This window comes from Larimichthys crocea, chromosome XXIII (assembly GCF_000972845.2).
Source record: "Larimichthys crocea isolate SSNF chromosome XXIII, L_crocea_2.0, whole genome shotgun sequence".
NCBI classification, from domain to species: domain Eukaryota; kingdom Metazoa; phylum Chordata; class Actinopteri; family Sciaenidae; genus Larimichthys; species Larimichthys crocea.
The window spans coordinates 13,376,019-13,393,011 of record NC_040033.1 but is presented as its reverse complement, the minus strand read 5'-3'; the positions used below and the strand labels follow the sequence as shown (position 1 = coordinate 13,393,011).

Here is a 16,993-nt window from a genome sequence, read left to right as displayed (position 1 = left end):
AATAAAAGCTATGGAAGATATCTGTCCTTTAAGACATCAGCTGAAGCCTGAGGCAACAGATTTAATGCATCAGCCATTTAAACGGAGTACAATGCGTTTGTTTTAAAACATTCAGTTGTCTTCTCAAAGCCATTTAGTCTTTTTTATAACTTCCATTATCAGTGCATGTTTCTCTTTTGTAAATTAATGTATCAGGATTGTACAAATCCCTTTAATGACTGCCAAGGAAAGTTTTGTCCCAGAAGTACCTTCATATCACTAATGTAAATGCAGTGCAACACTTCTGCAAAAGCAATATCCATAAAAGCAAAGGATAGTGGAGAGAATTAAATATTAAGCTAAGAGAGAACCTTCTAACAAGTTCTAGCTTTAACAATATTTGAGAATTTTAAAAGTCCAATTCACCAATAAAAAGTTTGAAAATGTATTGAAGTGACACAGCAGGCTTAAAGTGTTGCAAACCATCCCACGTTTTATATAATGCATTCTATTTCTTCAAAATATTTACATTCAAATGAATAGTTACATAAAAAAATGTGTAATACATGCATTACAGAAACAAACACAACAAATGTGTTTTGAAATGCTCTTTTCACCCACTGACACCAGCCACTTATTGGAACATCATCAGACAGGGAAAAAAGATTCATAAGAGTCAATATTATTATAGAGCAGCTTCACAAACTCACTTTATAAACATAGTTAAATATGTTGTTTTATATACTGCAGTGAGCTTAAGTGGATTAAATATTAAAGCTTCGTGCTGGCATGCTTTGAATGAGCTGCTCATCACATTTCATCTTTAATTTGTTTCTAAGAGGTGCCGTGATTTACCAGTACGTTAAAAAAAAAAAAAAGGTTACCATGTTAATAACATGATAATAGCATAGAAATAATCCATCACCTCTTAAATCGTGACTGTTGTGATTGACACAGTGTAATGGTTCCTTTTGTATGCTTTTGTACTATTATGAAAAACAAGATAAAACACAAGAAAATTTAAAGACAAATTTGACTTTATCTAACTTATTAAAATGTGATAATATTGTTCTTCGGTCACAATATTTGTGTGGTCAAAATCTTTTTGGCCAGGACAAGGTGCAGATTTTGGTTTACAGAAGGTTTTCTGCATGCTAACGTGTTTGTGTCTGGTCCTTCTGATACTTCAAGGGGAAAGAATGCAGCAATGTCTAGGTGTGTTGATAGTTTTTCATTGTGTTTCCACTGGGAAATGTGTGTAAGGGTGAGTTTACTCAAAAAATATCAAGAGAGGACATATACTTACACATACCGTCATAAAATCTATAAAACTATTTTCTCTTTTTTACTGAACTAAAAGTTCTTGCAGTGACTAAACTGGGATGAACAACACAGAAAATAACGCAAGACATCAACTTCAATATGCAATATCAGTGTATGAGGCTTGAAAATAACTCTGGCTCTGCAAGATTTAATTCCAAACACTGCTAAACATTATAATCAGTGTAAATAAACCATGAATATAGAGCATACCCCAACCTCCAAATAACTGTAGCCATTAATGTGGTTCAACATTCACAAACAAGCACAGTTTGATCTGAAGGTTGCTGGGCTTGAGCTGAGAATGTCAGCGGTTTCCAGTGGGTAACTCCTCTCCTGCTTTCATGGCTGTGGAGACTCAATGGCATCCCTTTATATCAGATTAATGTTACAGTGGTTATTTGCTGTGGGCGGTCCACTGCCGCTCATTTTCTGCAGGGTAGAGCAAGGGCAATGGAAAGCACGACAGGAAAGAAAATGAGCAGTGAAAGTAGAGGTTAGGGTTACTTAATGCAAATAAATTGGCAGGGGTCTTAAAGTGTTACTGCAGGCAACACCAATCAAGCATCAGAGCCTGTCCAACAAGAGCTTGGTCTGGGTTTATGTGCCCGGGCATGACCAATCAAGACTGCAGAGAACTCACACTCATTTTGCATAATCACTGGTATCAGCAACCCAGTGTGAGCTTCTACAATAAAGGAGATGAGGAGAAAAAAAACGGTCTGAGTCTGAGTTTTCTGTTGCTTCAGCTAGTAATATTTAAGCTTGCAAGGAAGTGTGACATATTGTACGACTTTGGAACCGTAAATATGAGATACAAAATTATGCTTACCATTACTGAACCTGCTTTCATTGTCATTTTATCTTCATTTCTTTCCTAAATCTCAGACTAAAGCAGTACAGGACTGAACTTCCACCATTGCATACAACTAACAACATTAAAAACAGCCTGAGGTTAAGGACCTAAAACCTTAATCTTTTACGGATTTACATATTTGCCTACATACATCTGTTAAACATAACTAAACAGTCCTGTGTGCTGTACATATTCTGCATGATAGAGCCGAACAAACTCTTCATGTATTTGCATTTTATGATATAAATCTTATTAATCCTAATACCATGCAGGTGGAAAATAAAAAATAAACATCAGAAAAGCTTTCAAAGATGGACGGTGCATTATTTGGTCCAAGAGAGGAACATGAAATTTCAAATAAGTACAATCTGAACAGACAAAGCTAGAGACTGGCGGTGAGAATGTAGAGCATTACAGCAAAGCAGCAGGTGATATAAATGAAAAATGTGGAAAGAAAACTTATGTTCCCATTGGTATATATAATGGCAAATAACTACTGACAGGTAGATGGAAGGAGAAGACACATTTGTCTGCTCTAAGTAAAAAAGATCAATTATAGAAAAGGTTGCAGAAGTACAAGAATAAAAGTATGGAAATTTGACAAACTATTAACACCAAATAGGACTGGTGAAATTACACTACTATGGTACACGACAATGCCAGGGCCATCAGTTGCCAAGTCACAAAACAGGCTGAATAGGAGAGAGATGGAGATTAGCTATTACTGTCCTAATTAAGACTCTGCACTCTCGGGTTAATGCTGTCCACTCTGAAATACAAGTTCCTCTTTGAAAACACATTAGAAAGCATCATTTTAAACACATTTAAAAGACTGTGGATGCCAGGTTAGAGCAAGACTGACAAATATATATGACAAACTATACTATACTGTGCAGGGCAAGATGTTCCTACTGGTTCTAGTTTTTATGCTAAGCTGAGAAAGCCCATATTTACAGACTTGAGGGTTGTATCATTCTTCTTATGTAATTCTCAGAAAAATTGTGATTTATATCAAACTATTACTTTATTAGAACAACTTACTCTGTAATCATTTTGAAATATCTCTGAGATTGGAAAAGCAAGCTCCATGTTTTTTTATCCAGGTTACAGGAGTCCTGGAATACGTCTCTAACAACCTCACTTTTTGTTGAATTGAGAAACCTGTGATCATTCCGTCCTCTCGAAGCTAAGCAGTGCCAGAATTTAGTCAAACATATTGCAAATTTGCTCCTGTATGAAATACAGGGTTTACAGAAGTATCAACAAAGATTGATAGTAAACAGTGGGATTCTGGGTGAAAGAAAAACTAGAATAAATAAATAAACTGGATGAAACAGTTTTTTGGCCAACTGGCAAGCTTCCTAGAGTGTCCTGGATAGAGAAAATGAATCTCTTCCAGGTAGTGTGCTGTACAAGTGAACTCTACTGCACACATAAACACACCTATCCTGTCTTCTGTAATCAGATATCAAATAATTGTAGCAATAAAAGAAGTGAGCAGAGACGAGGGCGATTAGATGAGGGAATCAGGGAACAAGAACGTCTTGTACAAAGAAGAAAGGCAAAGAATACTTTATTAAAAAACTGACTACATTGCAGCTCAGTTTGTATGTAGCTGTGTGTGCATCTATGTGTGCACACACACTCCTGCTGAAAGCTCCTACACACACTCCGACACCTTCCATAATCCTCCATTTCCTGCTGTGTGCCAGCGTCCTCTTAAATGAACGAGGCGCCTGCCAGGTCTTTTTCTCTCATATGTTATTTCAGTACAAACGTTTTTCATCGTTTCATCTTTCTTCGTTTTTATCCTGTTGACTGCTCCCTTTGTTTCCTACCTAATGCTCCCCCTCTTGACATTTCACCTCACCCACCCAGTTTATGTGTTGCACATGTATGAACAAAATCATGCGGAGCATCGTCCTTGATCACATGAGAAACCACCGCTCTGGGCTATGCATTTTTTTTATCAGATATAGCTAGTAAGACATTTCCTGCTACCTTCATTTTTTTTTACAGGGGTAGGCTGGTGGCAACTTTAATCTCTATATACAGTCAAATATTATTATTAATGATGTGTGTGTTCTTTTAATGTGAAACATTTGCAAGAAGTGTGAAGAGTTTCCTTGATATTCATTTTAACTTCAATAGAAAAGTTGTGTGAAAATGGACATTATGCTGAGTTAACTTTGTTTTGTTTGTTAAGTTAGGTACAGGCTTTTAGTTGAGAATTTACACCTTATAAGATATATATCGATGATATGAAGACAGAATAAAGATGTTTATATCCAACAACTAGTTTGAGGAATTATAATTATACTACTTTATTTCCTCATGCACTGAATGCAAATATTAGAGAAACACTTCCTCAGAAGAAATGCTGGGATTATAAAGTATATGTATTTATAGTAAATACGGTATTAGCATGTAATTATGCAGGCGCTTTTATCAAGCTTGTGTCTTCATATGTGTGTTTCTGTCTTTCCCTGGCTAGATGACACAAACGTAGAGACATCCCTGTCTACTTATCATGTATAAGTGGAAGAGTGGGATGTATAATGGGAGTGTGTGCATGTGACATATTAACATAAATCTTTGTAACATTGTACATGACACACATATGTATGAATGTATACAGTAGACACAAGTAATACACACACACAATGGCAGTAAGGGGGGATTTTAGAACCGCTGATTGAAAATGAATGTAACATACAGGAGATGATAAGTAGCTCAGCTGTCACAGTATCTAATAATGAGAGGAAAGAGATGGCAGGATGTGAGAAAGGATGCGAGCAAATTGGAAGAAGAACAAAGTGGTGAAAGGAGAGTGTGAATTACTACTGCCTGGCATGTGAGTGAGAATAGTGTTACACATGCCAGTTTCACACCATCCATCCATAGTCCATCCATCTCTCCGGCCAAGGCTCTCATTAGCACATTACATTAACGCTATGCACTGAACACCCTGCCCTCCTGCTCGGCTATTAGCACATAGCAGCCACTTCATTATAACATTTTACACTCCCCCCCTACATTGTTACCTTTACTCCACTGCAGTCACTTCATTATTTAGTAGTACACTCCCCTCCTTTAGTATCATTACCGCAGTGCAGTCCTTTCATTAGACAGCAGTCTCAACAAAGACTCTCTTGAGCCATGGCCATCCAGCCGCTTTCTCCACTGCCTTTGTGACGTTGCAGATTGCCCTCCTTCCTCTTTTTATTCTGCCTCACTACCCAACAGGCTGGAGGTTGTCAAGTTTGCTATGCAAAGCCTGTGAATTCAAGCTATACTGCTGGTGCTGGGTGATAAGATTAAAAATCAATATGACAACAGTTTTATATATTTACCTTGACAATGATAAATTAATCAGTTCAGAGTTACTGTAAGTACAACTGTAGCTCCTCAGCTACAGCACAGTACAATCTACATCAAAATCTGGTAAAATAATCATGTTTTAAGTATGCCAAATCATTAAGGCATTAGCACTTATCTGTTGCATGCTTTCTAAGATACAGCATTAACACGAAAAGAGGCAGAAAATGAAATCATAGTTGTTTTTTTCCAAGGAAAAAAAATACTATTATTTGCAAATTGCCTGCAGAAGTTTCTGAGCAGATTGCTTCTGCCATGACCTTCAGGACTTGACTGTGCTGCCAGGAGTATCTTCTTTCTCCATGTACCATGGGGCATCGACCCATGTGCTCCAAGGTTCCAGCATAGTTCACACTCAAGTGTCTCTGCCAGGCCCTCATGTCTTAAAGGGTCAATTAAACAAAATTATAATAGCTCATTTTACCAACTGGTGTCATGTACTTTCCTGAGGTTTTGTTATATCCACAATTTTAAGTTTAAATGAATAATAACATGGTTAATCTCTGCAGTATTAAGTTCATAAACACCAGAGAATATGTGAACGTAATATGTGCTGTTAAACCTTCTACACTTGGTTTGAAACATTTGACTCAATGTGATTGACATTCATTTGACTTTTTAAATAATATATTTTTGAATTTTTTATGATCTCAAGATAATTACATAAAGCATCAATATCATGAGGTCTTTATTTATTTATTTTGGTAATTTAGTTTACCTAATACTAATTCTGTGCATTGTATGATAACATAATATGATACTATAATCTGATTAATCTAATGAACATTTCAGATTTTGTTTTTATTTTGAAAATCTTAAAAATTGTAAATATGTACCATATTGTAATTATTTACAATCTTAAATGTAAAAATCTAGAATTTTATTGAACTGTTTCATCCGAAAACCTCACAGATTTGCCATTTTTTATTTTAAAACCAACCACTTCACACTGTTCCAGAGAAAGTATGAATTATAGAAATGTACAATTCAAGAAAAAAACTGTATCTTTTCACTGCAAGTTCGAGCTCAGCTCTGCCTGATCTAAATTCACAACAATACAAATTATTGATCAACTAACATAAAATAATGAACACATGATCTAATTAACTTAAACCAAGGCTCTCTCAGCTAACCCACTGGAGTACAACAACCAGAAAAAAAAAGAAAGTTTATCCAATAACTGAACAGTCAATGTACGCTCTGCTCTGGTATCAAAACTCTATAAATCATTGCACATTTTTATTCTTTAAAGCAAAAGCTAAAACAAGCTCTGGATGCAAGTAAAAGTCTCTTTTGGACCAGCGAGGCTTTAATGGCTGACAGCCCAAAACTTTCTTTATAGAAAGATCATATATTTTTCATCACAGACAGGCTTTGAACCCAAGTGTGGGAGATCATTTCAGTGGACTTCTAAAGTGTCTTTGTGTCACCCTGTGATGACTGAACTTGGGCCGCTGAGGTAGTTGCAGTGAAAACTCTGCATATATGTACCAAGTGCACAAAGCAATTACAGATGTTATTACTAGATGCACTATTGCTATGTGAACACTCATAAATACAGGATGCAAAAATCTAGAAAAAATGACATTCCAAATTTTTGTTTCATATTCTAGACCTTCCTCCCAACCCCAACGGGAAATCATTACTTCCAGCCTTCTAAATATGCATGTGATTAATTAGGCATCTTGTTATCACTGGCTAATCTGCATAGGACTCTCATGTATAAAGTCCCTCTCATTACCATTCAGAAGGCCATCTCACAGGTGTGCTGAGTATACAACACACACACACACAAAGATAAACAGGTCTGAAGATGCACATACACTCACATATTTAAACATGTTTAAACAAGCACGGACACGCGAGCATGATCACTCAAGTGTATAGACTCCTGGAGCCATACACACATGCACACACAGACAGTGTGAGTGGACACCCACTAGGAAGTGGACACATTATCCAACCCCACTGACAGAAGGTCCAGGTTTTCCTCGTACTAGTGGCAGTTTGGTCGGTGCCAACTCATTAAGAACACAGCTGGTCATAAGACTTAGAGTGGGGTAAGACCACAGGGGTCCTCAGACGGATGTCTGATTGGATTTTCACGCAATATTCAAGGATATAAAAAGCTCATTGTGGTATAGGTCTTCAATACATGAAACCTGTTAAAACTACAGCTTCATTTGACTGAAACAAATTAAGTATATGTACAAAAATTCAGTGGAAGTTGTTTCTACAGTGAATGCAAATTTAGGTTTGTAGTATTGGCAGCTAAGCGTTATGTGTAGGGAAGGGAGTTGTTCTTTTCTCTGCACTTGGTGTTAAATTCCCAAAATCATATCAGCAGAAAGGTCTTCCAAACTCTACTAGAATATCAAAAATGGCCTCTCCTTCATTTTTAGACCTGAAAAATGTCTTTTTAGGCTCCTCATCTCATCTCACGTGGATCTTTTTACATAGGAACAAACAAAATTCACAAGTGGTCCAGACCTGTCACAGCAGACACATGCTTACAGTTTGATTCCCTCTACCGCAGAGAAAACACTTGTTCGACTTAAGAATCATGAAACCTTAAAATTAAATAACCAATTTAATGAATAACCAAAATAAAATATAATTTCATCACAATGTAAATGTTATTGTAGTTGTTGGTTAAATTTCACTTGTTGGTAACATTTTTGTGAATGAAACTTCCCCATAAATGAAGTGTAAGATGTAACCTGATACTGTATGACAATTTTTGGGGAAATGTTTATGCTAATGATCTCATCTCAAATCGCATGAATGTGCACCGCCTCGTGAACAGGTGGCATTCATCAGGCTGATATGTACAATTTGTAACAAGTTTGTCCAGCTGGGTGAAAACTTGGAACAAGCAAGCCTCATAGAAAAAAGTTTTGGGGTAAGAACATGAAAATGTTTAAAAAGTCTATTCTTTCTGGATATCTGCAGCATAGCTGTTTTAATCAGAATGAAAAAAAGTCCGTTTTTAAAGGAAAGACATGATTTTTTTTTGAGATTTCAAATATTTTTTGACAAAACAGTTATTAGTCTACCTTGTCCCCATGTTCAAAAATGAACTTTCACGCTTAATTTTCTTTTGCTGTTTATATATTGGCAAACAAGCCTAGAAAAAAAGTTTAGTAACAAGGAAAGCTGGAGACTAATTAATTGGCTGTGGGGCATCATTAAAATGCTGAAATAAAAAAAAAAAGGACTCACTCAGGTTCCATTTGAGTCCAGTGGTGGTAGTTTGGCAGGGTCCACCTACTGGAATGAGGCTGCACCAGTCCCCCTCCAAGCCTGTTTTCACCCTGAGTCTGTGGCTGCCCTGTTGACAAGTGTGAAAACCAATGAGTTTTTGTGTGTGTATGTGTGTGTGTATGATGATGACAGGTGGAAACGATGAGACAGAAAAAAAATAAAGAGAAAGCAAACTTTTTTTTTGCCCCAAATGAGAAACTGAGCTTCTCTACCTTGGGAACAGGGCTCATTAAAATAAATGATTGCTCTTGTCAGTGCTGTAACCCATTTCCCTAACCACACTTACAAAGGATACCTTGCCATTTTGAAAAAAAGTCTATTTTGCTGTGGGTCACAAGGTGTCAAAAGAGTTTTGTACTGACACCCATAACTGTGCAAACAACCAGCTATTTACCCACAGTGCAGCCCAGTAGAAATACTTCCCTTGAAGTCAATGGGCTATGTATACTATAGTGTATTTTATTTGTCATGAAAAGCAGTCCAAATCATGATGGGGCAGATGAAGAAGTGTGTTTTTTTAAGGTATGGTGAAGTATTTTTATACAGTAATCTACAAAGAAAATAAACATGAACAACGTTTCAAAATGTCACGGTATGCCTTTGAGAAACTAGAGCTTGGAGAAAAAAAAGAGAAGCAAGCATCACACAGTGTAGGTGCAAGGTAATGTCAAACTCTTCAGGCTGAATAATGACTTTGCTCTGAATGCATTGGTTATAATAAAGCCTGATCCTGGAATTTAAAAAAGGTCAAAACAAAGTTTCTGTCATTCACAGTGTACAAAAAACTACAAAGAAAGACCTCAATCTCATTACAGCACATACATACATACACACATGTACTTGGTAAGGACACACCGCATCTGAAGGAAATCAAAAATCCCTGAAATGTGATCATTATGTATCATAAACACTGAATGTGTGCTCAAACGACCATACAGCCAAGCATGAATACAAAGGCAAAAGGCGCTGGGAGCTAGAACCTTAGATCAGTCATCGAAAAGGATCATACAGACACAGACAAAGACAGCAAAGGCAGGCACACTCAATTAAGAGTTTAAAATCTTGAAAGTGTGACAAAAGCTGAATTTTCTTTGTTTGGCTTCCTGAGCTGTGGACCCAGAGGGAAGAAGAGATGTGAAAATTCTAAGCTTTGGAGCATTTGGTGTTCAGGAAATGTCCCTGAGGTTCTTTTCTATACATATACACAGTCTCTCTGTGTAAGTGTGTCAGAGTGAGACAGTGCATGAGAAACAGAGAGAAGGAAAAACAAATGTATGTATATGCACACGCACACGCACACGCACACACACACACACATGCACACACATACAGGAGAGGCTCTATTCAGGGTAAGAATGTAACGTCTAATGGTTGCAGAGCTAGCTGCTAACAGTGTTACCAACATTTCAGATCGGGTTTGGAGATGAAGAGGGATGAAGATTAAACTCTGTGGGGAAAGTTTCATTTTTAAAAGTTGCCAGGTGAATAGTGGGCACATCAACTGCAGTGTTTTGAATCTAATTAAATCTACATTAGTATGAGACACAGTAAACTATGTGTACAATGTACAACAGTTTTAATTCTGTCATACTTCCTTTGAGTTAAGACTACAACATTTAAGAAGAGGATTAAAATTGTAATTGAAATTATTTTTGTAAAATGTTTTAAAAGTACAATATCCACCACGTCCATTAAAATGTCCACAAATGACTAGACCTACTCTGTGTTATATATTTAGTTGAGTTGTATACTTACACTATCCCAAATGTTACCAACAAAGTTCACACCCTGAGGAATTCACAGTTTTATTCAGGGTAATAGTTTCATTTGGTCGCCTGACAATGACAGCGTATCCCCCTCCTCTAGTTGTTAGCAATTATAGTGAAACACAGGATACATCAGAGAGTGAGGAAGGCAGCCAGCAACTGCAATGTAATGTAAATGATATTTTAATATGTTATTGTTGAAAATGGTTTCTGACTGTGCTACATCAGTTGGTGGATGTTTAACAATGAAAACAACAACTCCCAAGATCCCACGCTACTTTACAAGGGAATCAAATGATGTCTTTTATTATTGTTTTGGTGTGACAGATCCCTATCCTTGGCATTTAAAAACTGGATCAATGAAGACAAAGGCTGTCTGTCTTTGACTTTATTAATGCTACCAGTCAAACTGAATAAGTTTGTATGTGGTGTGATATACAAACAGGCTTAAGTGCAGAGCAATAACAGAGAATTAGAAATTTGTTTAACTTAAATGTGGAATTTAAATCATCATCTAAAAGTCATTATTATCAGTTACCATTCTGTAAAAGTCCTTTCTGTTGAGATACTTTTGTGCGTGTCATTGGGGTTTCTATGTGGAGCAGACCATCCGAGGTCAGTTCTTTATCTCATGTCTATATTTATTTCATATTTGAATGCCACATCATTGCTAACTTGCTCCAGCACAGCAGAAGTTGTGACTTAACATACCTCAGCTCTCACACTTAATCATTTAAATCAGCTCGTGTACTGACAAGTTTCACTCCTAAAAAGGGCATCAGGAAAACAAGCTTGTACATTTGACCTAGAGTGTGTGCACTTATAGAATGATTTATAGCAGGAATTGAGCTGACAAAGCACTGTGGATTTCCTGTTCCACAACAGAGAGCAGACTCGTTCAAGTATCTTCAGGTGCTGGGATACTAACTTGAGTGAATGCGGCTTTGCTTGGCCCTCTGAGTGAGACTGAGTAGAGCAGACAACATGCGGAAAAAATAACATAAGAGATGAATTTAATGCAACCTTTTTCTTTGTTCCTGAGACCCAAATGAGTAAATTTAACATCACCTTGAGACCTCGACTGATTAAAACATCTCTTTTGTCATGTAGGGACAGAAAAAAACAAGCCTGAAGCCTTTGCAGTGTCCCTAACCATAATTTCATAAAAGATATGAGAATTATGCAATGCCCTGAGGCAACTATAGAAAACACAAGGTTTCTGCATTTTTCCCACAGATAGCATAATAACACCTCATCTGAGAAACAACAGCTCGGATTTAGTCTGGAGTGAAGAAGCATATCATTAGTTTTCTAAAATGTGAACCTTTAATGAGAGTTTCAAGGCCATAGAAGCTTTATTTCCAGGTGACAGAATCTCCACTTGTCAAATCTAAAATGCAAAATGGACATAACTGATAATTTAACACTTGTCTAAATGTTGTGTGTGTGTGTTAGACTGTGTACTGAACATGAACTGTACATGTTGATTGTGCTACCAAATCCTGAAGCTAAGCACGTAACAAAGCCTTGATTGCATGGAATACAGGCGGTGAGGATATTTGGCAAAAGTTGTAAACACTTCAATTACAGATGTAACTTGAACAAATAGCACTGGGTCTTTCGAAGGTTGCGTTCACCTTCATGTACAGGCGTCTGCGTTCATCAGTCGCAAGTGAATTGGAGCTGCGTTGACAAACGAGCTTAATTTACCCTCACTGAAGTAAGATTAATTGGAGGTGTCGAGGTATGAAGCAGCAAATGACAACGCGCCTTTGGAATAATGACAAGAAGTAGGGAGGGAGCGCATGAGAGAAAGGTTTACTTAACGTATTACTGTACAAGGTGTCATCAGGAAGTGTGACTGTTAGTTGTTTGTCCTGACGATTTTGCAAATAAACAACACAAGGAAAAAAAGAGGAGGGATAGAAAGAGTAGTGTGTGTCCCAGATGGTAGTTGCTGGCCCTCTTGTGAACTCAGTCAACCGAGGAGCATGAGAAAGTGGCTGGCATTAAGGGAAAAACAATTTGGGAGTATCAAAAGAGACTCTTCCTCTTATGCACAACAGCAAATTGGGGCACCAAAAGAGCAGAGAAGTCTGTTTGTGTGTGTGTAAGTGTGTAGGGGCGGGGGTTCTTGAAGTGATTACTTAACAGAGAAACAAGTGTTCAGCACTCCAATCAAGGTGGGAGCAGAGCAAGGAAAAAAACATTTCTGAGTGAGAACACAAAATTAAGACACAGACTGGGAGAGGGGTGGTTAGGATGGGGATGTTAGAGCAGGAGAGCAGGATGCTAGTCTAGTGTGGTGAAAATATACTGCGGGTCTGCCTGTGTGTGTAGCTTTTATACGAGACTTCAAATACAGATAGAGCCATAATAAATCCACCTTTAGCTTTATGAAGAGTGAGTGAAAAAGTGACGCAGCAGCCAGTTTATGAGGTTGCAACCTCATTTTTTTTGTTGCATTTTACTACACCTGTGAAAAAAATTAACTGTGTAACAATAGATAGGACAGAATCGTTGCACAGTGGCCTGTCGATGCATACATGTGAAGGCTCAGTACTGTGTTTAGAATGCACTTACAGGTCTGAGTAGGTATGCCAGACTAGTCCCCTGTATGATCAATAGGGGGAGTTGTGTCATGGACATAGCATGGTGAAGTGTCTCAATACATGCCATGGTCTGGTCAAGCCTGCCTGCCAGACCGCCCAGTGTCACTATAGCATCCACCTGGAAAGACAAACAGAATTTAATCAGACAATAAAAACAACAGCCATGGCTTCATATACCGAGCAGGTTCTCTGACAGGATGCTGTTGTTTCAAGTTTGAAATGCAGAAAAACAAACAAAAAAGGGTTTATCTGCATTTAATAACTATTATGTTATACATTTCATTTGAGGCTTTTTCAAGAGAAACATGTATATATGCAAATAATACAGATTTTGATAGACATTTGTGCTCATTTGCTTACAGGCCAGGATATCATAAATAGTTGAACTGCACAAAAGTTCAAGTCAGACCCATGACAACTTCAATTTAATGTTTTTCTAGAGATATCTATGCATGAAATGCCATGAACTGTTTTTCTCAAATAATTACCAGCCAATCAGGATTGGCGTAATGAGATTAATGCTTCTGAGGTCTGCAGCGAGGCGTGCATCCCATAGTGAGACATCGAGCGAAATATTATGAAAGAGAACAAACATTTTACACATCAGTGAGAATTGGATAAAATGTTCTGCAGATATGAGTAAATAAAGCAGATAAAGAGCTTTGTTATTTTCATCAAATCACAATAAATTCTGTTTCCGATACCGAGCACCGATCTGATAACAGTATGTAGATAAAACATTAACAATTATTATATTATCTTCCATTTCTGCCATACTGTGAAAGTAGAGCCCCCTAAAACTTACACACTGGACCTTTAAGACATCCTGCTAACTAATCCTGTAAAAAGACCAAAACAGATGACGAACTGATCCTACTAAGTGTTAGAACCTGACATATCTTAATTCTCTGCACCATAGAGGTACATTGTTGTCTATAAACTATTAAAATAGTGAGCCACACTTGGTCATTAAAATAGTATAAAGTCAGAATGTAATGAGAAACACACTAATGTTTTACTGGATTTGGTCTTCTTATAGGATTTGATGACGATAACAGAAATATGGAATATCATTTTATCAAACGAAAAAAAACAACAACAAAAAAAACCCAATGACGCACAATAGTAAATACCATTGGGATAATTAGGATACAGAGCTTTGAGAGAGAACTGAGACGGAGGAGGAATAATCAGGTAGATCAAATAATTAATTTAGGCCACTGCAAATGTCATTTAACGGCAAATCAAGTAAGCTAAGTGGATTACCTAAACTAATACCATTTCCTGCAACCTCAGAGCTAACACAAGGTTCTTAACTTTGAGTCAGAAGTTCACTTAAGTACAATATTTACAGCTCTCAGCAGTTATATCCTTATACAAAGTCCCTGAGCAGTCAAGCACCAGCGCTGACAGCCTTAAAACCCAACAGTCTAGAGGGCAGAGGTGCTGTCAGAGGGTGACGACTGACTGACTAGCACAGAAAATGAACCAAATACTGTCAATCACACTTCACTTTAGTGTTTCCACTTCAGCCACGTACCACAAACAAAACATAACAAACAGAATGTAAGAGGTTAAATTATTTTCTATTACCATTCTTGATATTGACTGTTATTGCTTGGGCTGCATCTAAACTAGAGGGGATACACAGTAGCAGCCAATAATGAACAAACAAGCCGGATCATATTGGCTAGATTCATTTGCTATAACAGAGGTGTCCGTGTTTTTTTTCTGTGTGTAAGTGCATGTGTGTGCATTAACCCATTTAGTAAATTACAGCCAAGGAACTCCTGCAGTGTCACTTAGCCACTCTAAAATGCATTTTCATTTTCTCTTTACCTCTTAACAACCTGCCATTAGATCAGTATATTCAACCCTTTACCAAAAGGCGATAGAGCTCAAATTTGTACAGTAGCTCCTTACGGTAAATCACGGGAACAGATTATTTACCAAACTGAACGTATCGTGACAAATTTCCTGTCTCAGGCGAAGGAGTTAAAACAAAACCGAATGCTGAATTCGAGGGTTATTTCAACATCTGGCTGACGCCCCCACACGCAAAGGCAATACCTAAACTGTATGCAACAACACTTAGCAAACAACTCTCCTCTGCAAGAGAGTGAGAGCGAGGTTATAAAGGAGAAAGAAAAATGTAAATCTTGCAGTCAAATACTTTCCTTTGATTTAATACAAATTACAAAATAATAAACAAATTTGAAACTCACTGCATTAACTCCGGCTATACATTTTTCCGAACAGATGGAAACAAACACATCTTTCTATCGTTGGTGCTATCGTCTACTTCTTCTACTCGGTGTCAACAAATCCCATAAAAAGACCAAAACCACTAAGACAAAACCTTTCAACTCCTGTGCTGTCTGTGGCTCTCAGCCTGAAGCTCATTCCTTTCTACAAAATATATAAATCTTTAAAAGCAGGTCACAAATATCATGCTCTCCTTTTCCGACTAATCTGTGCATTTTCAGCCACAGATTAATACACAAGTATGTTAACAACAGTGTCTCCAGCCTAGAATGTGCTGACGGTAACACTAATACATTCTCTTCGACTAATTCAGGGCGTATAACATTTGTGGCATTATCTGTAGACCACCATGAGTTTGGGAGAATGTGAGACTGACTCGAGCACTTCCGATGTACTATGAGTGTCTCTAATTCTCTTTGTCCAAGATCTGACAAGGCCAGAGCTGATACCAGAGGAGGAAAAAGATCAAACCAACAGTGAACATTATCAGTAAAGAGCATCAGTCAGTTCCAGAGGACAGAAAAGCTAAAAGAAAGAAAAGAATGCTCAAAGAGAGCAACCATGAGAGAAAAGAAACTGCATTGAGTTTCGGTGTCCAATGACACAGTAACTTGCTCAATCTTCTGCTTCTCATCACACTTCTGTTGTGTCCGCTATGCATATCAAACTCTCTATAACAGTCTGAGTTATTTCTTCCCATTTCATGTTTGTTTACTTAAAACAAGCAGGGCAAGGAGAATCTCACGACTGAATGAATACAATTCAACAAGCTGGCTCAACAGATCCGGCCGTATTGTCTCCTGGTTGGGTGGGGGAGCCCTAACAACTAGCGACTCTGGCTCCGAGATCAACACAAAAAAACTCACATCCATTTATTGGGGATGATGAACAGATAACCAGAGGAAGACAGAAGAAAATGAAAGCAGTACGCTGCTTATGCTCGCAAGAGCGAAGCAAGGAGAGAGAAGTAGGACAGAGCTGTGAGATGATAAACAGAGAAGCACACATTTCAACAAGTACACAACCACATGTAAACAGGTACTGAATGCTCACACACACACACACACACACACACACACACACACACACACACACTAGCATTTCATAAACACATGCACGATATAGAGAGCACATACACACACACAGAAACACGTTCAAACGTTGTCCTGCTGTGATGTAAATACACACACACACACACACATATATATATAAATATATGTATGTGCACAAACACATACTCATCCACCCACCATAATCCTCTGATACCATTCTTTGGGATTTTACCCAACATAATATGAGATAAATTCTCTAAATCGAGCGCTAAGCTGCGTGGAGGAAAACATTCAGGGGCTAATATGTTGAATCTTAAACAGCCCAAACAGAAGCACAAAGCTCAGTAATCTGCAAAATCACCCTGTTATTATTTCATCTGTGTATTTAATTCATTTAAACAGCCTAAGTGGATGTTAATTAGTGAAGGTGAGCAGAAGAGAAAATGACAAGGCATGATATTAAATCATTAGAAAAGTTCTGCGTTTCTATAAGCGGCTCCT

At 37.6% G+C, this 16,993-nt stretch overlaps 1 protein-coding gene across 3 annotated transcripts in view; it reads right to left on the bottom strand.

Moving 5' to 3' along the window:
• Positions 1–16,993, bottom strand: part of tpk1 (thiamin pyrophosphokinase 1) — a 60,394-nt gene that overhangs the window by 10,856 nt on the left and 32,545 nt on the right. For all 3 annotated transcript variants that reach the window (XM_010735449.3, XM_019254967.2, XM_027274312.1), the window contains exons 7-8: positions 13,147–13,293; positions 8,756–8,864 (exon numbers count right to left, since the gene is read on the bottom strand). In XM_010735449.3, the coding sequence (XP_010733751.2) occupies positions 8,756–8,864; positions 13,147–13,293 (256 nt within the window). The remainder of the gene's footprint in view (positions 1–8,755; positions 8,865–13,146; positions 13,294–16,993) is intronic.